We start from the raw sequence: 23,974 nt of genomic DNA, 5'->3' as shown, positions 1-23,974 counted from the left end.
AGCCTGATTCGGGGCTCGATTCCAGGACCCTGAGACCATGACCTGAGCCGAAGGCAGAGGCTTAACCCACTGAGCCACCCAGGCGCCCCTATTCTAGAATGTTTTCTATCATTCCTTCATGGAGAATGTGAAGGCATGGCTTTGGTCACCACAGCTGATACTAAGAGCCTGAACTCGGAGCCCTGGGCCCTGGCCCGCTCACCTGCAAATGGATTCATTCTCAACATCACTGCGCCTTGACTCAGTTCCAAGTTCCTCACCCCAGTTTCACCATGTAGCCCGGGGTGAATGACTTCAGTACACAGAAGGGTTTAATTATAGCTTCTGTGTAGCACTGGGTAGACTTAATTACTTAATCTGGAGAAAGCAGTTGTAGCCAAGCTTTGTGTTCTGAGTTCTTTCAGAAGCCACCTGGGCACCTGTAGGGGACTGTGTCTTTTTCTTACTGTTGACAGACATGTTTTCACTCCAAAGATTTTTGTAGATGGAAGATTTTGTTAAAAATATAACTGCTCAAAAAAAATATATAACTGCTCTATCAGAATTTGTGGTTTTAAAAAAAAATTGCAGGGCCAAGAGGAAGATGGTATTTATTCAACAATGTTTCTGTTAATTAAAACTAGAATTCTTTTTTCTTTTCTTTTTACTTTTTAAAAATTAATTAGGATTTGTACTCTCGCAGATGGTATATTGTATAAGGAAGTGCTGTGTATCCATCATTCAGTCCTCACAGACATTAACTGCTGTTAAATTCTACCCCATTCACCTCCTCATCTTGTTTATTCTGAAGCCAATCCTGTAAATCATTTTATTTCACTTGTAAATGTTACAAGTGAAATAAAAGATACGGAATTTATTTTATTTATTTTAATTTTTTTAAAAAAAGATTTTATTTATTTATTTGACAGAGAGAGATCACAAGTAGGCAGAGCAGCAGGCAGAGAGAGAGGGGAAGGGAAGCAGGCTCCCCGGTGAGTGGAGAGCTCAATGCGGGGCTCAATCCCAGGACCCCGGGATCATGTCCTTAGCTGAAGGCAGAGGCTTTAACCCACTGAGCCACCCAGGTGCCCCTAAGATACGGAATTTAAAAATTACACTTTACAAAAGGCAATTTCTTAATATCAAGTATTCTGTCAGCATTCAAATTTCCAATTGTCTCAAATATTCGTGGTGGTTTCTTTTTTTTTAGTTTTATTTTTATTTATTTTAAAGCTTTTATTTATTTGAGAGAGAGTGTGTGTGTGTGAGTATGAGAGAGAGCATGAGAGGGGAGAGGGTCAGAGGAAGAAGCAGACTCCCTGCTGAGCAGGGAGCCTGACGCAGGACTTGATCCCAGGGCTCCAGGATCATGACCTGAGCTGAAGACAGTCGCTTAACCAACTGGGCCACCCAGGTGCCCTCTTTTTTTAGTTTTAAAAAAAGTCAGAATCCAAAGAAAGCTCACACTGCAACTGATTGTCTTTTAAGTCTCTTAATTTATCTTTTATCCTCCGTTGCAATGCATTTGTTGAGGAAAACAGGTTGTAGCTTTTCCCACTGGATTTTCCTAGTTGCCCTCCACTGACATACAGTATGCCTTCCATATACAAAAAGCATGCTACATGATTTAAAGGTTCTGTTGACCAAGACCTCTGATCTGGTCATATTGCACTTATGGGAAGCAGTCAAGAATAGTAAAATTCTTGGGGCACCTGGGTGGCTCAGTGGGATAAAGCCTCTGCCTTCAGCTCAGGTCATGATCCCAGGGTCCTGGGATCGAACCCCGTGTCTGGCTCTCTGCTCATCGGGGGGCCTGCTTCCTCCTCTCTCTGTCTGCCTCTCTGCCTACTTGTGATCTCTGTCTGTCAAAGATATAAATAAAATCTTAAAAAAAAAAGAATAGTAAAATTCTTAGGGCTTTGCTGCCTCATGGTGATGTTAATATGCTTCTAAGGATGGGGAAAAATAGAGACCAGGACCCCCACCCCCAACCGCCCAGCTACCATCTGGATCTGGCTGGCTGTGCCTGAGAATTCCACTCTGACAGGATTTATCATTAACTGGCAGTGAGGACATTTCACATGTGCCTTTTGCTCCTCTGTATTTGTTCTGATCTCCCTAGAATGCCTGTCATTCTATAATTGTACCGTTTGCATATGCTGAACTTCCCTGCCTCGCTTCTTCCCTTCTTCCCTCCTTCCTTCTTCCCTCCCTTCTTTCCTTTTTTGCTGTTTTAACTTAATTCATTGCAAAAGGAATAGAGAAATCTCACAGTTATGAAAGCACAAATAAAGGAAACCAGGAGACATGAAAGAGACCATTATGAAGTGATAAATATTCCTAAAATCTTAGATGCTAAATGCTTTTGATTTTGGCTTGGTGCTGAATGATCTGGTTTGGTTATTGTAGTCAGATTCGGATAGTCCTTTTATGCCCTCAGATGTTGGGCTCTTGGGGCAGAATTTCAGTGGAAGGCAGAGAATCCATGCGCTCTATGACGCCGTGGCTGGCTGCAGCCGTATCTGTGGCCTCCTCAGCTCAGGCCTCTGTAGTAGCTGCCGTAGTAGCTCATGGTGTAAGGGGTGTTGAGTTTGGTTAGTTATTCAAGGCAGGATCCTGAGTGAATGTTAGCATGTGTGGAGGGATGCTTGTATACCTTGATCGGAGCATGTGATAAATCACGTATATACCTTTTGTGTCATTTTTTTCTTTTTTTAAAGATTTTATTTATTTATTTGACACAGAGAGATCACAAGTAGGCAGAGAGGCAGGCAGAGAGAGAGGGGGAAGCAGGCTCCCCACCAAGCAGAGAGCCCGACGTGGGGCTTGATCCTAGGACCCCGAGATCATGACCTGAGCCGAAGGCAGAGGCTTAACCCGCTGAGCCACCCAGGTGCCCCCATTTTCTAATTACTTGACAGAACCCATTCATTCACTGTCCCCTGACACAGGATTGATCCTGTAATTTTTGTTTTCAGGTGGGTTAGAGAAGTTATTTCAGGAAGAGAAATGTTCCAGTCTTCAGAACCTGTGCTGGAGTCTTTGTTTCAAGATAGTGTTGTGTGTATTGGACATCAATGCTGAATAAGCCCAGCATTGATGGTCTCCCCATTCCCAGTGCTGGCAGCTCTGAGGAGGGGTACACATTCCTGCTGGGTCTTCTTGAGAGTGGAATGAAACTGGCATCTGGGAAGACATGAGCATGACATGACATGATATGTCTGGGAGGACATGAGATTAAGTTAAATGTCTTGAGCAGGTCTAGGTCTAGGGAGCCCTGGTTATATATTGAAGTTACTTTTGGATCCTTCTGCCTGGACAGGGACAGGAAACCCTGAAGTTTTCAAGGTGAGGTGAGAGTCAAACAGGAGCCAGAATGGCCACAGGAGCCAGAAGGAAGCTAACCGCAGGGCGAGGGGCCTATCAGAACCGCAAGGCTCTGAGCCTCTATCAGGCTGCTTATCGCTTATGGGCTGTGTGGCTGTGTGTGGCGCTGTGTGTGTGTGTGTGTGTGTGTGTGTGTGTGTGGGTGGGTGTTTGTGTTTCCTTTGTGGCCACCTTTTAAAGAGGCTGCCCCATGGCACAGGCCTTCTGCCCTTGTTTGTGCTTGCCAACCCCTACTCTTTTGGCCCAAGCCTTCCTCCCTCAAACTCCAGCTACTAGGTTTAGAAACAAAAACCTCCCCCGCCCCCTTTTTCCCCCCTTTTGACCTTCCAGTTGCCTTCTGGGGAGATGAGGTAAGGCGAATGCTCTTATCTAAATTTCAGGGGGTGGAGTTTAGAGCAGTCATCATCTGTCCCAGAGCTGCAGTGAGGAGGCCTGGCTGGGAATCACAGGGTTCTGAGGAAGCCTCTGTGGCCCCGAGAGTCCAGACTCGGGGCGTGGAAGGCGTGTTCCTTATCACTAACGAAAGCAGGAATTGCTGTAATTTATGACTTAGAGCCCATGGGCCTCAAAGGAAACAGAGGAAGCCACCGAGTCTCCAAGAAACAGCTTGAGACAGATTTCTACCCCGCCAACCCTGCGCGCACGCCTCCCAGTGGTGAAGATTAAATACTTCTGGAGCCAGATGCCAAGGGTTCAAATCCTCACTTCGCCATGGCGGTGACTTTGGCAAAGCTATGTAACCTCTCGGTGCCTTAGCTTAAAGGGTTGTAAACCCGGGCCAATTATTCCTGTTAAGATTTTTGAGGATGATCGGGCACCTGGCTGGCTCAGTTGGTGGGGCAGGGGACTCTTGATTTTGGCTTGTGAGTTCAAGCCCCACTTAGGGCATTGAGCTTACTTAAAAAAAAAAAAAAGATTTCTGAGGATGAAGTGAGTACATTTAAAATGCTTAGGAGAGAGCTTGGCCAGGTATGTGTTCATTAATGTTAGCTCCTATTATTATCCTCTAGTCTACTTCCTGTGCAGAGATAGAGGAAAGCCTGAGGCTATAGGGAGATTTAGGAGGGCTGGTTTACGCAGTGCTGTGAGTGTGGGTATTGCTGTTGACAGCAAATCAAGGAGAGTCCTATATGGACTAGAGGGGTGAGGATGCCATGGAGTACAAATGACACAGTCTCGTGCGACTTGTGGGGTGAGATACTGATGGCATATGGGGGGTGAGGGTGTCCTGCAGTCTATTTATATTCTGCTCTGCCCTAGGTAGGATTATATATACACACACACACACACACACACACACACACACACACACATACATACAGTGGTTTGTTTTTTTTTTTAAAGATTTAATTTATTTATTTGACAGAGAGATACAGAGAGAGAGCACAAGTAGGCAGAGTGGCAGGCAGAGGGAGAGAGAAGCAGGCTCCCTGCTGAGCCTAGAGCCTGATGTGGGGCTCAATCCCAAGACCCTAGAACCATGACCTGAGCAGAAGGCAGCCACTTAACTGACTGAGCCACCCAGGCGCCCCCTCCCATGTAGGATTTAAAGTGATACATAAGAATACACAAAATAGAATAAGAAATTGGAAATTAAGTAGGAGAGAAGAAGAAACCACAAGACTGAAACATAAAATGGGGCCGGTGGTGGAGTAAGATTAATAAGCGGAAGTCACAGCTGGCTGGGTTGAGCTGAATTCCTCCGTGGGAACTGGCCTGCAGCTTTGTCAGTTTATTTTCATTTGGGTGTGTCTGTTTGTTGTTTTGAATTATAGTTAAAATCCAGGCATTCTCAAAAATGAGGATTCCTGTTTTTTTCTAAAAAGAGTGGAAGTTCTGGGAGCTCTGAGGCATATTGTAGTCTAGCGGTAATCATCAGAATCTGAGGAACAGTCCCTATTCCTAAGAGGGTGTGGCTTGTGCAATTTACCAGAGTCCCCTGACTGAGGCAACACTGAGGCAACACACCTGAGGTAGTGTCATTCCCAACATTGAGGCAGAGTGTCATCCCCACTCATCATCATGGACTATTTCTCTGAACTCAGATCTCTATCAAATGTGAATAAAGCAAAAATAAGTCAAGATTTTTTTTTTCTTATTCTCTCTTTTGGCTGTTTGCATTAGCTGCCTGGCCATGGAGGCCAACTCATTGTTTATAATTGCGGTCAGTTCTGATTCATCCATGTGTGTTGTACTTGTTAAACAGTTCGAACATAAACCCTGCTGTAGGTATTTGAGTTTAAATAGGTGATAAAGTCATGTGTTTGGCTGCGGGGGCCCCAGATTTGACTCTAGTCCTTCTAACAACCAAAGAAAAAGAGGACGCCTTATCGGCCAGGCAATTTAATGTCTGTAAGATAATTAGTTAGACAGATCAGGACTCTTCTCTACACAAAGACCACATGGGAATTTCTCCTGACAGTTTTCATAGAGAGGGGAGGATATGTTCAAACAATAGCCATCCCCCTATTAGGCTTGTATAAGACTAATTCTAGCAGCTTCCCTCAACATAGTCAAGTGGCAGTTTCCCAAAACACCAAATTGCTTATGCAATTTTGGGGGAGTCCAGTCTGATACAGTTTAGAAACTTCTTTCTCTCCTGTGTTGACTGAATACAGGGATAATATTAGAAAATTTAGAAAGTCTGGAGACATGGATGGATTTCTCCAAATAATCCTTCATAGCTATTCCAAAGAGACAATGCCTGGACTTCAGACAGCCACTTTGTGACCAGGGGACAAGTCAAGGATGAGAGCCAGAAGATGATGAAGAGGACTGACAGAAGATCTTGGGTCCTTGCCGGCATTGTTGAAATACTGAAACAACTAACCCTTATTGTGTGAGATAGCAAATGTCCTTATTAAGTTTTAAGCACTTGTATTCGTTATTCTAGTACTTGATGGCAAATGCATTCTAAGTAGTATAGCCTATAGCCAATTCAAGTTCAAAGAAAGAGTAATGCAGGGGTGCCTGGGTAGCTCAGTGGGTTAAGCCTCTGCCTTCGGCTCAGGTCATGATCCTGGAGTCCTGGGATCGAGCCCCGCATTGGGCTCTCTGCTCAGCGGGGAGCCTGCTTCCCCCACTCTCTCTGCCTGCCTCTCTGCCTACTTGTGATCTCTCTCTCTCTGTCAAATAAATAAGATCTTTAAAAAGAAAAAAAAGAAAGAAAGAGTAATACAATTTATAACCTAATGTTTCCTCGTGGAAGTGTAAGTATAACAAGGGTAAGTCAGAGGCCAGCTTTTAGGCAAATAGGCTTGAGCAATGGAATGGAGAAGGTGCAAGGTCCAGCAGGCGACCCACCTCAAAATAGCCACAGGCCCTAACTGACCAATGGGCTACTTAAAACCAGGCATAGTTCCCAAAAAAGGGAAGATTCCATACATCACCATACCTTCCCATCTCCTCCATTTAAAAACAGCCCCCATCCACTGCCTCATTCCGACAGCCTCTCCTCAGCTGTCCCGCCTGCTGCTCCCTGAGGTATATTCAGTAAACTATCTCTTTTTTGTTCTGTCTCGGTGGATTCTCTCACCTCCTGTGGCTTTTACCAGATAGTCGCCCCACATCTGGGGCCCCCAGCCTATTGAGAGATACCCCATTTAGGCACCACAGTAGGCAGATAAGCTATGCAAAACACTGGTGTAACCTGAGAAGTTGTAGGTCTATATTCTAATTGAATGGAACTAAAACAGTGCTGATATGATTCTCAGGGGTCTCAGGTCAGCATTGAGGAAATAGATTTGGGAATTGGAATTTCATAGTTTGAAGGCACAACCATCACAGTAGATAAAATTGCCTGCATTGACCACATAGAGCTATGGCAAATACCCACATTTAAAGGGCAGATATTGGAAGTCAAGATTCCTGCAGAGGAAAGAACATGGAGGAAGAAGAGTTAGAGGTTGGAGGGAAACCAGCATAGTAAGAGATCATGGGAACAAAGAGAACAGAAGCTTCAGGAAGGCAGGAATGGGAAACAATATCAAACACAGCCCACCCGTGTAAGACTTACATGTATCATGTGATATCTGGGCTTCCATACATTCATTCTCTCTCTGAGATGGATTCTGTAGATAAAAATTTTCCTGATCCATGCCATTCTTGTTTTTAATAATCAAACCTAGAATCTTCTGCAGCAACTTTATTACCAAGATTTTTAGAAAAAATGAAAATTGTTTATAATACAATGTAAGTCCATGAGCTCCTAGGAACATCTTTAGTTAAATTCGCCTGCCATTTTCTTTAGCCAGTTTTTAAAAGGGCTCAGTGGAAGTTCTTATCTATTCAGAATTTGAAGCCATAAAGAGTTTTCTTGCTAAAAGATGAAACTGGGGGCACCTAGTGGCTCAGTCAGTTGAGCATCTGCCTTCGGGTCAGGTCATGATCCCAGGGTCCTGGGATCGGGTCCACATCAGGCTCCCTGCTTGAGCTTCTTACTTAGCAGGGAGCCCACTTCTCCTTCTCCCTCCGCTGCTCCCCTTGCTTGTGCTCTCTGTCAAATAAATAAATAAAATCCTTTAAAAAAAAAAAAAAAAAGTAAAAGATGGAACGGCCAGGACCAATTTCAATTTGTCAGTTACCTTTTGATAGGTGCGAAGAGGGTGGAGCCTCTGTCTTCCGGTGATCAAAATGAAGTTCCAGGAGTACGTGAAACTCAAGGGATTTCCCAGAGTCCTTCATTCCTTCTCAGTCTTCTGGCATCTTCTCTTGCCGGGTCAAGTCTCAGCACAGACTGGCTCAGGGAACATCAGGCCAAGAGTGAGGTGAGGGGAAATGGCTGATCCTTCTGACAATCCAGGGGCAATGAGAAGCAGGGTGGGGGCTAATCATTCTGATGTCTAAAAACAAATTCTTCAGAATTTCAGAGTTTTCAGAACAAATTCTTTCAGAATTCTCAACATTTATTTCAAAACTATAAATTGTGCTTATAAGTGAGTAAGTATAGGAGTTTTTCAACTCACATTCCTTCACAGGGATGATACATAAGAAATAAACATATTGGTAAGGTTATGGACTCTAAAGAGAAATGTCTCAACTTGGTGGATACATACAATATTAAAAAAATCTAAAAGATTATTCAATTGTAACCAAATAATTTGGTTTGGGTAAAGAAAAGTAAACATTGAAGGATATCATGTCCATATAATTGGGAGCCAAATCAAGGTAGGAGGAGGAATAGATCATTATTATATCAACTTGGGGACTCAGAGTTGACTAAGATTAGGATATCTGAGCAACTTTTACCACCACCCGTCTGTTTCTGAGCTCCTGGGAAAAGCAGGAGTGCACATACTGAAAATGAGCAAATAACTTCCTTGGAATCCAGGTCGTTTGGAGGCATATGTATTAAAGCCCCAAAGAAAAACAAATGATGTAGGACCTTCACACCAAGGACCCCATCTCGCTCTGGTTGGAAGTGAAGAGACTTAGTAAACTCCAGGGAATCTAGTGGTCTGGAAAGATGCAACCATAATGAGGCTCTGCAGCCTTGCATAGGTTTGTAACTTAACCTGAAACTGGCAAATCCAGTCTATCAGGCCAATTCTTTGTGGAGTCTGCTTCTTTCTGAACCAAGGGCAGGATTCCTTGGAGGCTTGATCAACTTATCAGAAGTATTTTATTATTTTATTTTATGTAAGTTTTTTTTTTTTTAAGGATTTTATTTATTTATTTGACAGGGAGACACAGTGAGAGAGGGAACACAAACTGGGGTAGTGGGAGAGGGAGTAGCAGGCTCCCCACTGAGCAGGGAGCCCAATGCAAGGCTGGAAGGACCCTAGGATCATGACCTGAGCTGAAGGCAGACGCTTAATGACTAAGCCACCCAGGCACTCTATTTATTTATTTATTTATTTTTTTAAGTACTCTCTACACCCAGTGTGGGGTTAGAACTCACAGCCCTGAGATCAAGAGTCTCAGGCTCTCCTGACTGAGTCAGCCAGGCGCCCCTACAGCGGAGTGTCTTGAATGGGGCACATCACTTAGGGCTCTTAATTGTGAGCAATGGAAGCTAAGTCTAGCTGCTGACGCAGAAAGGAATTCATTGATGTAAACATGAGTGGCTCTCAAAACTCTTGTGAGAACTGTCAAGAAACAGTGCTGGAGGCAAATCTTCTAAGAATGATGTCCAAAACCACACTGCAGAACTGGCTGGGGGAGAGAAGTCCCTCTGTGGCCCCAGGCCCTGGAGATGGTTCACTGCTCTGCTCGACTCTGCAGCCATTGCCACCGGGGCCAGTATGTGTGTGGTGTCTGTACCAGGAACTCTCACCTCCTCTGTGGTAGCCAACGGGGGTGGAATGAGCCTGTGCTACAGGTCAGGTTTCAGAAGGAGAAAACTTTGGGGTTTGTCATTTATTGGAGGGGGCTCCAATGGAAGGAGGAGAAACTTTTGTCCCTGAAGACTCTGAGATGGGCATTCTTCTCTCCACTTCTCCCCGTGGGAAGCTGGGAAGGGGCTGGTGGAAGGCTTTTGGAGTTCTGGATTGTGTATCACAGAAACAGACAGATGAGAAATAAGTGCTAATGCGTGGCAAAGAACCTTGGGAATAATCCAGAGAAGTTTATTAAAGGAGATGTTGCTTGGATGTTGCTGAGGAGTGACAAAGCAAAGCTACTGTGTGATCTGAGGTGATTTTTGGCTAAACTGCACATTTTTTTTAAAGCCCTGTATTAACTCTGTTAAGACATTCAAGGAGGTCACTGGCAGAGAACTTTACTTCCCCTAAATTTTCACTGCTGCTCTGTGGAGAAAGGTGCTGTAGAAAATAGGAAACAGTGCCCTCTCCTGTAAGAGGTTGGCATGTTTCTCCATTCTGAAATCACATATGAGAATTTCCTCACATTTTTATTCCCGAGAACCTTTAATAGAAAGAATCTATCTATTTACATGGCACCATTTTTCTGAAGAGTCATGTAAAAAAGACTATTAATTAGCTACTCTAGATGTCTATGTTTCATAACAATTTACCCCAAATTTTGCTTAAAACAACATGTATTATCTCATATAATTTCAGGAATTTGGGAGCTGTGTAGCTGTGGTTGTGACTTGGGGCTTCCCAAAAAGTCATAATGTGGTCATGTGAAGACTTGACTCTGGCTGGAGGAACCCCTTCTAAGGAGGACCCCACATGCCTGGTGGGTTGGTGCTGCTTGTTGGCCGGAGGCCTCTGTTGTTTGCCACATGGATCTCTCTGTAGGGCTCCTTGGGTGTCCTCACAACATGGTGACTGACTTCCCCCAGAGTGCATGGTCCAAGAGGAAGCAAAGCAGAAGCCGCAATGTTTTTTGTTTGTAGGTTTTTTTGGCCTTTTTTGTTTTGTTTTGTTGTTTTTTTAAGATTTTATTTATTTATATGACAGAGAGCACACAAGTAGGGGGAGCAGCAGGTAGAGGTAGAGAGAGAAGCAGGTTCCCCACTGAGCAGGGAACCTTACGCAGGATTCAATCTCAGGACCCTGGGATCATGACCTGAGCCGAAGGCAGCAGCTTAACCAACTGAGCCACCCAGGTGCCCCTTGTTTCTGTAGGTTTTTAAAAAGATTTGTATTTGTTTATTTAACAGAGAGAGAGCACAAGCAGGGGGAGCGGCAGCAGAGGGAGAGGGAGAAGCAGGCACCTTGCTGAGCAGGGAGCCCAGCACAGGGCTGATCCCAGGACTCTGGGGTTATGACCTGAGCTAAAGGCAGACACTTAACCAACTGAGCCATCCAGACATCCCATTCTTTTTAATATTTTATTTTTAAGTAATCTCCATGCCCAACATGGGACTCGAGCACACAACCCCCCTGAGCCAGTCAGGCACCCCTATAATTCCTCTTCTTCTCGACTCTCAGCTTTAGTTTTCAGGTAGAGAGCAAGATGAAAAATACTTTTCTTTCAGCAGGAAACTCAGGGATGTAGGAAACATCACTTAAGGGAGAGAAAAAGGAAGTCTCACTTCTGCAATTCCTGGAGCAGAGACAGACTTTCCTGACAGGAATGTGTGGCCAGTCCCCTAAGCCTGTGTTTTTTTGTTTTGTTTTGTTTGTTTGTTTTTGAACTGCAAGGGTGAGGACAAGTGTGCAGTCATGGCCCTCCTTGGAGTTCCTCCTCTGCCCTTCACGTCATTGTCCTAATTGTTTTCTGAAGGATGGGAAACACACAGGGCAGCCCACTTACACATGTGAATGTGCATGCTGATCCTTAAACTGATTTTTAAAGATTTTTTTGGAGAGAGAGAGCGAGCACACAAGCAGGAGGTTGGGCAGAGGGAGAGGGAGAAGCAGACCCCCTGTTGAAAAGGGAGCCTAATGGGGGCTCAATCCCAGGACCCCAAGATCATGACCTGAGCCAAAGGTGGACACTTAATGGACTGAGCCACCCAAGTGTCCCTTTAAACTGATTTTGGAATAGAAAAATCTATCAAGGTAAAAGGAACTTCAAAGGCATTAACTTGAGGTTGTCCTTTTTCTGTTGTGAAAAAGGAGGTCCAATTATGCATATACTTTATGGTTGGTTTAGTATTTAATAATAATCTGTAATGTGTTTTTCGGTAATATTTGAGCATTTGTCCTGAATTATATAATTTCCCACAGACAATGTCCAGCACCAGGCAAATATGTGCTACTGACTAGTGTGCACAAAAAGGGCTTTGCAAACTGGAAGGTGCCTAAGGAAAGTCCATGGATATTACAGCCAAAAATCTATGTTCAAGCAGTTCAAATGCTTTGTCAGCTGTATGATTTTTAAAAAAAGGTTTTGTTTATTTATTTGAGATAGAGTGAGAGAGAGCATGAGAGGGGAGAAGGGCGGAGGGAGAAGCAGGCTCCCCGCAGAGCGGGGAGCCTAGTGCAGAACTTGATCCTGGGACTCAGGGATCATGACCTGAGCCGAAGGCAGTGGCTTAACCAACTGAGCCACCCAGGTGCTCTGATTTTTTTTTTAAGGTTTTTTTTTTTTTTTTTGAAGAGTTTATATATTCATTTGACACAGAGAGAGAGCACAAGCACAAGCAGGGGGGAGTGGCAGGTAGAGGGAGAAGCAGACTCCCCACTGAGCAGAGAGCCAGATGCGGGGCTCGAGGACCCTGGGTTCATGACCCAAGCCAAAGAAAGCCGCTTAACAGGCTGAGCCACCCAGGTGCCCCAATTCTATGATTTTTAAAACACTTTATTTCATTTTTTTTGGGTTACAAAAGTGAATTATAGCTATTACTGAAGATTTAAAATTACCAAAACCAAGAATAACTAACACAAGCAGAAAAAAGAAAATCACCCTGTAAAAACACCTATTAACTTTTTGCATTATTTCCTTTGTCTTTTCTCTTGCATATATAAAAACATAACAGGATCATTTTGAATCTAGAATTTTATATGCGAAGTTTTAAAATTAACATTATACCTTAAAAGACATTGCCTAAGGGGTGCCTGGGTGGCTCAGTGGGTTAAGCCTCTGCCTTTGGCTCAGGTCACGATCTTGGGGTCCTGGGATCGAGCCCTGCATCAGGCTCTCTGCTCAGCAGGGAGCCTGCTTCTCCCTATCTCTCTGCCTGCCTCTCTGCCTACTTGTGATCTCTGTCTGTCAGATAAATAAATAAAATCTTAAAAAAAAAGACATTGCCTAATATGGAGATAGATTACAATTTTGAATACTGTACAATTACAGTTGATGTTTTAATTGAAAATACATTTTTTTTGTGGGGAGGGAGAGGCAGAGGGAGAGAATCTTAAGCATGCTCCATGCCCATCCTGAAGCCTGATGCAGGGCTTGATCTCACAACCCTGAGATCACAACCTGAGTCACAATCAAGGGTCAGACACTTAACTAACTGACTGAGCCACCCAGGCGCCTCTGAAAGTACTTTTTTTTTTTTTCCTAAAGATTTTATTTATTTATTTGACAGAGAGAAACAGCAAGAGAGGGAACACAAACAGGGGAGTGGGAGAGGGATAAGTAGGCTTATTGCCAAGCAGGGAGCCTGATGCGGGGCTCAGTCCCAGGACCCTGGGATCATGACCTGAGCCGAAGGCAGAGGCTTAACCCACTGAGCCACCCAGGTGCCCCAATAAATAAAATCTTTAAAAAAATTAAAAAGAAGAAAAGTAAAACTGTAAGAATTAATAGAACATGTAGAGTGCTACCACACAACCCTTCTGGGCTATAAACGGATGTGTGCTCCCTGCCCACCCTGGGGTTTCGTGTCACTTGTGCATTTGTCTTCCGAGCCTGACAGGGTCTTATTAAGGCTTTTGACTTTATCTTGGTTTCTGAGAGACTCCTGGAGGGCAGAGGCTGGGGCTGGCTTACATCACATAGAAGCTCCTGAAGGGCCTGGAGTCTTGACACAGTTTCTGGCGCATTCTGGAATTAGAGGGCTTCCAGCTGCAGTGATGCGGCTGCACACTAAGGGGCAGCAGTTACCAGAAGAAACATCTAGCTCCGCTGAAGCCAAGCACAAACCAAGTGGAAACCTTGTTTCTAAACCTCAAGAGCAAAGACATAGAGAGCACATTCTCATCTCTTGATTCAGATTACAATGTTACAGTTTTAAATTGAGAGTTTTGCTTGCCAACTGAATTCTCCAAGTAAATTAATTTGTGATCAAGTATGATTTAAATATACTGCTGAGACATATATTGTCTGCTAGTTACCCATTTGGCTGCATTTGTAACTTCAGCAGCTTGATCTGAAAATATTTAATTCCAATTTCAAACTCTTTGTATTCTCTGAAATGACTGTTGTCTGTCCGTCTCTTTCTCTCTTTGATGAAACAATTTTTTTTTTGGTATGAAATAAAGGCAATCAAATAATTCCTTAGAAAATTAAACTCGACAAGGCTAAAGTCTTTGGAGATCTTACAGTTTCCCTTCTGGGTCATTTGCTCATGAAACCATCCACCAGCAAAGATTTCTGAGCATTTCCCTCATATTGTTGGATCTTGTGCTTTAGTGCTATAGAATGGAAAGATGGACCAGATACCAAATGCGCCATCAAGGGCCTCATTCAAAGTCTGGAGAGCAGGGACTATACAGGCAGACAAAAAACAGAACAAAACACAACAAAACAACAACAAACCTGATTATAGGACTGTGTGCTAAATGAAATGATAAAAACGATAAAGAGATGCTCCAGTGATAAGAGAGGACAGAGGTGGGAGGTTGGAGGTGGGGAAAGTGCCGGAAAACTTTCAAGAGGAGATACGTGAACCGAGCTTCAAGGAGTGGCCAAAAGGAGCATTCTCAGAATGTGCCAAGGCAAGGGAAGAGTAAGAGAGTGCAGCCTTCTGGTCAGTTTGTAGGCAGGGTCAGACTTGTGAACGCCCAGGGTGAAGGCATTGATTTGTGTTTTCGATAAACTACTCTGACAGCAAAATGGAAATGGGAATGGAGAACAGAAAACAGACTGAGCAGTAAGGAAGTTACCTCTGTTTTGGAAATAGAGACCAAAATTACAAAGCCTGAGGTAGGGAAGAATAGAGAGAAATGGGTGATTTCCACTGACGTTTAAAATGCAGGGGCACCTGGGTGGCTCAGTTGTTGAGCGTCTGCCTTCTGCTCAGGTCATGATGCCCAAGTCCTGGGATCAAGCCCCGCATTGGGCTCCCTGCTCAGCGGGAGGCCTGATTCTCTTTCTCCCCCTCCCCCTGCTTGTGTTCCCCCCTCTCTCTTAGTCTCTCGCTGTCGAATAAATAAATAAAATCTTTAAAAAATAAATAAAATAAAATGGTGAGGACAGCTGGACTGTGGGTAGGGATGGAGGCCTGAATGGCTGATGCAGCGGGAGCAGGTTCGGGTGGGCAGGGCATGGGTTTTACTCCGGTCGTAATTGAATTTGAGATGCTTGTGGAACACTGAGGTAGGAATTGAGACTAGCAGGCTGTTGGATAGATGGTTCTGGAGCTTAGCAGAGAGATGTAGGCCAGAACATATAATTTAGGGAGTGATTGAAATTACAGCAGTAGCTGGAATCATGGTGGGATGGTGGTGGGGTCAGTGATAAGCTTTGGAAAGAGTGCATTTGGAAACGAGGAGACCCAGTAAAGTATGGTCACAAAGCCATAGGTGTGTTCTTGTCTGGGAAGACCCAACATAAAATAGGTGCCTGTGTTCCCTACATTCTATATGTTTAACACAATTTCAACAAACACAAGGGGGTGCCTGGGTGGCTCAGTCAGTTAAGCTTCCAATTCTTGAGTTCAGCTCAGGTCTTGATCTCAGGGTTGTGAATTCAAATCTCACATGGGGCTCCATGCTGGGCCTGGAGACTACTTAAAAAAATAGTAAATTACAACAAGATTTGTTCGAAGGGCAAAGTTCTTCTGTCTTTTCTACACAGGGCCTGGCGTAACAGCAATGCCTGATAAATATTTCTTGCCTATATGTAGGTACATTCATCCAGCAGAGTAATATGCACTTTAGTGAAGAATGGGCTAGGTTTATGTGCGGACATAAAAAGATTTCTAAGATATGTTAAGTGAAAAAAAAAACCACACATGTATCACAGGTGTACCACATATCGATACTATTATGTATGTATGTATTTAAGGACACATATGTAATATTGCATATCTTACATAAATTACTTTTTTTTTCTGTAAGAGCAATGATAGCTGACACATACATAGTATTCACTACTATGTTGCAGGCACATATTTTAACTTATTTAATGCTTTCTGTTAGGTAGGTACTACTGCTATCCCATTTATACCGACTGGGAACCAGCACGGTAAGTGAGGAGCCCGGGATCACCCAGCTAGTTAGTGGCAGAGGTGAGAGCTGAAGCCAGGGAGTCCCAGCGTCTCGGCAGCAGATCCTGCCTTTCACCCGGGAAAGTGTTAATGGAGAGGGACTAGGATGGGGAACGGTGGAGCAAGAATTTTACTTTTATACTCTTGAGTATTGAAAATATTATTTTAGCACATGTGTTATTCCTTTAATAATAAAACGCTAATTTAAAAATATTTTTGAGAATTGGACTTTAGGTATCTAGTGAGGACATCCCCCAGGACCTCAAGGGAGGTTTCAGGGGGAATGTGGGAGTGGTAAGGGGGAGGGGAATGGGCTGAGACTCCATCCCAACAGGCTTATTGCAAGGAAATATAAATATTGCTTTTTATATAATTGAATTTCACCCCTGAGAGAACAGGCAGCATTTAAAAGCACAGTGGCCAAGGGGCGCCTGGGTGGCACAGTCAGTTAAGTGTCCCCGACTCTTGGGTTCTGCTCAGGTTGTGATCTCTGGGTCATGGGTCCGAGCCCCACTTCCGGCTCTTCGCTCAGTGCAGGGTCTGCTGAAGACTCTCTCCCTCTCCCTCTGCCCCTCCCTGCTGCCATCTCTCTCTCTCTCTTGGATAAATAAATCTCTAAAAAAAAAGGTAAAGTAAAAGCAAAAAATAAAAATAAAATAAAAGCACAGTGGGCAATTTCTGGATTTAGTTTTTCTTTTTCTTTTCTTTTCTTTTTTAAAAAAGATTTTATTTATTTATTTGAGAGAGAGCCTGAGAGTGAACACATAAGCAGGGGGAGCATCAGAGGGAGAGGGGGAAGCAGGCTCTCCACTGAACAGGGAGCCTGATGCAGGGCTCAATCCCAGGACCCCCAGGTCATGACCTGAGCCAAAGGCAGATGCTTAACCTCCTGAGCCACCCAGGAGCCCTTAGTTTTTCTTTTTCTTTGTTAACTTTGTCTCACTTAGAACCCTATCCCGTGTGGTAGCCTGCATACACAGCTGCTCTAGGCTTTTTTTCTATTTCCACTTTTTGGCCAGGTAATACATTCCTTTAACTGAAAAAGTTAAAATCAGTTGGAAATGTATAAATGAGTAACTTACTCCCAGCCACTCTGTTCCATCCTCTATCCCTCTAGCTCCTTAGAGCCACGCTTCTATTTCTTAAGCGTCCTTTTAGTGACTCCTTGGGCAAATGCAAGTATGTATGCGTATGTGTTTGTGGGATTTTTTTCTTGGTACACAGCGGGGATCACATTGTTCCTTTCCGACTTGCCATGGAGAGCTTTCACATTCTTTTTCTTTCTTTCTTTCTTTCTTTTCTTTTCTTTTTTCTTTTTCTTTTTTTCTTTTTTCTTTTTCTTTTTTTTTTTTTTGACAGCTGCACAGCCGTTCACTGGATTAGTTTAACTAGTTTGCTCTGTTTACTCCCTTGACCTTGCTATTGGCCTGGCTAAGAAGTCTCCAGGTTTGAGCCAGTGTCTCCTCTTTTCTCCTCTCTTTTCAGAGTTCTTCCCAGCCATCGCCTCCCTCACATCTGGCTGCAATGTCCACTCATATTCCCCACCGTGAGAGTACGGAAGAAGTCCTCCTTGCCTCTCCTTGCCTTCTCCTTTAATGCCCACAGCGGGTGCCAGAGCTAACTGGAGGGCCCCCAGGACAGCAGGGCACACCTGTTCCTTCTGATGATTAAGAACAGACACACAGGCACTTCCAGTTGAATCTCTTGTCGCTGGTAATTTTGGTCTTCTTGGGAACAGGTGTGCGTAGGTGAAACCCCCGGGTATAAATGAGTAGAGTTTAATTATAAACACCTGTTGACAGAGCGGTGCCCTGGCTGAACAGGTACGAGGTTGGGTACTTTCTTCATCTTCTATTAATTTTTAATTGATGTTTTATCTAATTTTATTTTTGTTTATTATTATTATTTTAACCTATGTTTTGAAATGACCCTGTATCGGTGTCTGATCGCTAACTTGCGAACGCGCGGGACCTGCTAGATTTGGGGGGAGCGGGGATTGGGAGGAGAAAACTCCCCTGGGAAAGGTCTCCTATGCAGCCCGCTGGAGACATGCAGAAGGTTCCACTGAAGGGCATTAGGGTCGAAAAACCACCACCTATGGCATGAGAAGGGGGACTCCGGGAGGCAGTATTCTCTTTTAATGCAAGTGTTGATGCTTCCCCGTCTGCTTGTTTTGAACAAGTGTTTTTCCCCTGAGTTCGGGACCCGTGCCTGGAGCGGTCTGTCTACCATGCCCACTCAGCTGGAGGTGGCCATGAACATCATGATTACGACCTTCCACCAGTACTCTTGCAAGGAAGGGGACAGATTCAAGCTCAGCAAGGGAGAACTGAAAATGCTCCTGCAGTGAGAGCTCACGGAGTTCCTCTCGGTGAGTCGCAGCTTCCTGCCTCCCAGGGCGGTCAAGTATGGGTGGGGTACGTGTCCAAGGACAGCCTCCGTGCAACGCCTCCTATGACCCTGCCACCAATAGTGCGGTCGGTACTGAGGTTCAAAGCCAGGGGCAAGCAAACCCCGGAGGCCTTTGTTTTCTGTGTGCACTTGATCCTTGACGGGGTCTGTGCTGCATGGGTCCTCCTATTGTGGATCTCTTCCAGTCTGGGGCTGTATGTGCATTTTCTTTCTTTCTTTCTTTCTTTCTTTTTTTTTAAAGATTTTATTTATTTATTTGACAGACAAAGATCACAAGTAGGCAGAGAGGCAGGCAGAGAGAGAGAGAGAGAGAGAGAGAGAGAGGCAGGGAAGCAGGCTCCCCACTGAGCAGGAGCCAGACACGGGGCTCGATCCTAGGACCCTGAGATCATGACCCGAGCCGAAGGCAGAGGCTTTAACCACTGAGCCACCCAGGTGCCCCTGTACATGTATTTTCTCTTAGGATTTTCTTCACAGCGTTTCCTTTTCTCCAGTTTCCTTTATTGGAAGAAGATAGTATATAATACATAGAAGACACAAAACATGTGTTAATCTACTGTTCACGTTACTGGTTAGGCTTCCTGCCCACAGCGGGCTCTTAGCAGCTGAGGATTTGGGAAGTCAGTCACAGTTGTAGGTAGGTTTTCGTCTGTGTGTGTTGGGGTGGAGGGAGCCAACACCCCTAACCCCGTGTCACCAGAGGGTCATCTCTACATAGGCATGTACCCTTCTCCATGTTGCCTGTGGCTAGGGTTTCCAAGGGTTGCAAATGGTATTTAAGCTTTCTCAATTGTGCAACACTGCGGTGCAGGAATTAGAGTTAATAACTAGTGGCACTAGTTAGAGCTAGAGCTTCACGCATCTGTCTGTAAAATTAATATTATGTATTGGGCCAGAAGTGAAGACTGGGGTACTTTTTGCTGCAGAGGCAGGTTTTCTAGTAAATGAAAAATACTTGGATTTGTCAGACCAGCACAGGCAGATTCCGAGGGTCAGAAAGGGTGTGTCTGGCCAGTGACCGGTCAGGTAGCTAAGAGGTTCACATCTCAAAATAGCCAGGAGTTCATTAAGTCTATACAGGAAGCCTTCCAGTGGAGTGTTTGGGTTCTGAGGAAAACCCTTTACTCTGATGTTTATGCAGACACCTCGAAATGCCTTTAGCACAGCATGTTATCCTTGCGTGGTGTTATTTGTCCAAACCCCGTATTAAGACTCCAGTATTTGTAACTACGACATCCTTTTTTCCTTTACCCTCTATAGGAAAACCTTAAAGTAAAAAAAAAAAAAATTTTTTTTAAGTCATCTCTATGCCCAATGCAGGGTTTGAACGCACGACTCTGAAATCAAGAGTCACATGCTCTGCCGACTGAGCCAGTCAGGTGCCCCTGAAGTAAAAAATATTTAACGTAGTAATTCTTCCCAGTGCCTTTTCAGTTTGGCTACTGGTTTATAAAACATTTAGAATAAAAGTCTCAGCTGGTCAAACTTGGCACATTGCTTTATTCAAATAAAGTTTATTGTTGTTTTTGATCAATTTGATTTTGATTCATTAAAGTTTCCAACCTTTTAATGGTTGGCGGCTACTGAGAGGGCCATGGGAATCCTTGGAGGGAATGACTTCTTTTAGAAATACTTCTCAGCAGCCGCCCATCATAGGACAGGTGAAGCCTTCAAGTCCCACTGTTCTGAAGCCTGACCTCTTCTATGGGCTTCTGCTTTACTTTCCAGCCCTATAATGCAGTCATCCTTCTAAGACCTACCCTTCATCAGGTGCCTCTTTGTGTATCAGGTGCTGTGCCAAGTAAGGTTGCAGATAAAATATTGTATGTCCCATGCAATATTAGGGACATAAGTTTTTTTTTTCCATTCTGAAATTCACATTTAACTGAATGTCCTGTATAGCAACCCGTCTCCCCCAACTTTGTGGGGAGATAGTCTTCCCATTTTAGAAAGGAGGAAATTCAAAAATGTTAAATGATTTGCTCCAAGCCTCTTTGTTGGTAAATGGTAGAGCCACCTACTATCCCCTTTCAGCTGTAAAGCCTGCTTTGTTCCGGTCTGGAGTCCTGGCCCCCCGACCTTTGAAGTAGTGTAAATGTATTTTCAGGTGCAGCAGCTCACTTTGCTGAGGTGCTGTTTGCTCTTCTTGGTGTTTAGATCTGAGACAGAATTACGTGGCCCTGGGGCAGAAGGCCAGATTCATTTAGAATTGGTGCTGGCTTTAAATCCATCTGCACATGGGCTCTTGGGAATTGTCCTTAGCTGGACAATTGTCCTTAGATGCCAAAATGGAAATGAAAACTTGAATGTAAATAGAAGGAAAATGCAATTTCGGTTGTCATGAACCTCAAAGCCTGGGAGTTAGAAATTTTCTTTTTCCTTTTAGTGCCAAAAGGACCCTCAGTTGGTTGATAAGATAATGGAGGACCTGGATGCCAATAAGGACAACAAAGTGGATTTTAATGAATTCGTGGTCATGGTGGCAGCTCTGACAGTGGCTTGTAATGATTACTTCATAGAACAATTGAAGAAGAAAGGAAAATAAAGATAAGTAGTAAGCTTACCTAAGGGCAGAAGTATATCCAATAGTTATTTACTTCCTGTTCATCTATAATTTTTTGAGACCTATAGTTATATTAAATGCCATTTATAGATATAATATACATATCATCAAGTACTTGTACTATTAAATGATGTGTACCTTAATAAATAGATTTAAATATTCCAGATCTTCTATGCCCTACTTGAAATTTTCCTATACTACTAAGGGTGCTTATGCATTTTTTTTTAATCTGTCAAAGAACAAGCATCACAAAATTTAGCTACTTTCACATGAGACTAAAGCTTAAATTATCACCCTTAAATTGTATTTGGAGCTTCTAATCCTATTAACAAAATTAGTGGCTCTCCCACCCTCTTGTGATTCTGCTTCAAATGGAAGAAGTTGTGCAGTTTTATAAGCAGAAAGGCTGATAAATAGAAGAAAGTGCTAGCTTTGTCAGTGAGCTAGGTCAGGAGAGGAGGTGCATTCAGGGCTAGGTATCTAAGCCAGGAGAGCTGAAGCCAGCTACTCTTAAAGGCTGGTGTATAAATACCTTCCCTTGCCTCTTGGGTCCCCTAATTCTGGGCAAGTGTTTCACATCACTTCCCAGTGCTTCCCCTGGGGTTAAGCTTCAGTGGCCTGCCCTGCCCAGGGAGGCAGGCCTAATGTCATACCTTCTCTGCTCCCTCCCTTTCTTTGTCTCACTCCATACCCCCACCCTGTGTGTCTGCACTCTCAAATAAACAACTTGTATGCAAATTCTTGTCTTACAGTCGGCTTGGGGGAGACCAGACTATGACAGATCTCTTGGAGAATTTTAGAAAGAAAATGGTTAATGAGATTTATACTTTTTCTTTTTATAAATTTATTTTTATTATTTTTTTAAAGATTTTATTTTTCATCTCTACACCCAGCATGGGGCTCAAACTCATAGCCCCAAGATCAAGAGTCACATGCTCTACCCACTGAGCCAGAAAGGCACCCCTGTATTTATACTTTTTGGCTACTGTGTGAAGAAAGGGCTATGGAGAGGGCCAATGCGGAAGAGGGAGATTAGTTAGGAGGTTGTTCTTGTGTTCTGAGCAAGAGATAGTGGTTTCTCAGCCCAGGTTTCAAGCAATGGAGATCAATTTGCTAAGTGCTTTGGATGTAGGAGCCATAGGGCATGCCAGTGGACTGGTGAGGAAGTGTCAGAAAGGAGGGCAGTGCAGGATATATCTGTTCTCCATTTCCCCCCATATATTAGAAGCCTAATTTGTGCAGGGTAGCAGCGTGCCCAGCTAAAAAGCTCTATTTCCCAGCATCCCTTGCAGCTGAGGTGGAGTTTGTAACATAGTTTTGGACCCTGAGTTATAAGCAGAAGTCTCCTGGGAATTTCTGGGAATGTTTTGTTATTTCCATATCAGTTCTGTGCCGTCCACCTTGTTCATTCCTTGCTTATTGGAATGTAAATGTGAGGCTGGAGGTGAGGCTGCCCCCTTGCCACCATGAGGATAGTGAAGACAAGGAGAGAAGGAGCTGGGACACTGTTGTCTCTGAGGAGGCACTGCCCAGCCCTGGTCTGCCTGTTTCTGGTCTTTTCATGTGAAGAAAGAATGAGCGCTCTCTGATTAAGTTGGATTCTGTTACATGCAGCCAAACACAGTCTCCAATGTTTAGATTTTTGGTCAAGCAAATTTAGTAAGTGGGAAAGGCTGGGAGATGAGCAGCTTTGGGGTGGGGGCATCAGGGGGAATAGCTCTATTTAAAATGTCTGTTGGACATCCAATGGACATAGTACGTGGGCAGTTGGATAGATGACCTAGTCTAGGGCTCAGGTTAAAGAGAGGAATTAGAGACACAGATTTGGAAGTCATTAACATCTAGATGCTATTAAGCCTCAGGACTAGAGGAAATCACTTAGGATGAGAATATAGGTAGGGGAGTTGAAAGGTCCAACAGTTTGCTGTCAGGAAAAAGAGGAGCCAGTAAGTCATACAGCAAAGTCATGACCAGGAAGATAGTAGGAAAACCAGGAGAATGTGGTGCCTCACAAGCCTAGAGAAGAAAGTATTTGAGGGGGGAAAGAAGGTAAAATCTATAATCCTCTGAGAGAAGGAGTAAGAGGAGAATGGAGAACTGACCATTACATTTGCCAACGTAGAGATCATCAGAAACGGCAATGACGCTGATGAGAATGATTTCCCTTGCAAAAGTATATATCCCTCAGGCTGGTTGATGGTAGGTGCTCAATAAATACTTGTTAAATGAACAAATGAAAGAACCTGCTGGGTGTTGATTTTCTAGTGCTAAGACCTGTCATTTTTCTCTTTAAGTAATGTTTTTTGTCTCTCTCAACCCAGTTCTGAGCAGACGGGACAGGGAGAATTTAGATGTCAGAGCATTCGAGAGCAGAAATGTATACTCTTGGTGTTTACTCCTGTTGCTCAAAAGGTTGGGCAAAAATTAGAAGAAAAAAGTGGACCACATATTTCAGAGATGCTCAGACTTTTTTCTTGCAAGATGGCACACTACTTGTGCAAGAGAAGGTTTAAACATTTCTCCGGGGCTTTTAACTGTTTCCTTGTAATTTGGGCCAAAGTTTCCATATTCTACAATGAGTCACCAAAACATGAAAAGTAAATTCAAAATTTTCCTCATGTCCAGTTCAAGGAAGGACATTCTCAATATAGAGAAATAAATGAAAAAACAATGTTCATTTCATGCTGTTTCTAAAAATCAATCAAAAGGGAGGAAAAGCAATTTATGTGTGAAATTAAATATCAAATGAGTAAGGATTACATGATGCACCAAAAGCTCTTTCCTAGTGAAGGGGGGGTGGTGAGGGTGGGCTTTCTTTTGTGTGTGTGTTAGGTATGCACAAATTTGTAGGAGACAAAACTGATTACTTCTTATGCCCACAGACTCTGGCCTGTGCATTTGCT

At 43.7% G+C, this 23,974-nt stretch overlaps 1 protein-coding gene across 1 annotated transcript; it reads left to right on the top strand.

The window, feature by feature from the left end:
* Positions 1-18,326: 18,326 nt before the first annotated feature.
* Positions 18,327-21,053, top strand: S100Z (S100 calcium binding protein Z; the record flags this gene model as incomplete). Its single annotated transcript, XM_080804901.1, is given in 3 exon segments — positions 18,327-18,443; positions 18,447-18,467; positions 20,895-21,053. Coding segments are annotated over 3 exon segments (297 nt in total).
* Positions 21,054-23,974: the final 2,921 nt, after the last annotated feature.

The sequence above is a fragment of the Martes martes genome, assembly GCF_963455335.1.
Source record: "Martes martes genome assembly, chromosome: 5".
Taxonomy (NCBI): Eukaryota; Metazoa; Chordata; class Mammalia; order Carnivora; family Mustelidae; genus Martes; species Martes martes.
This window is presented reverse-complemented; position numbering and strand designations above follow the sequence as displayed.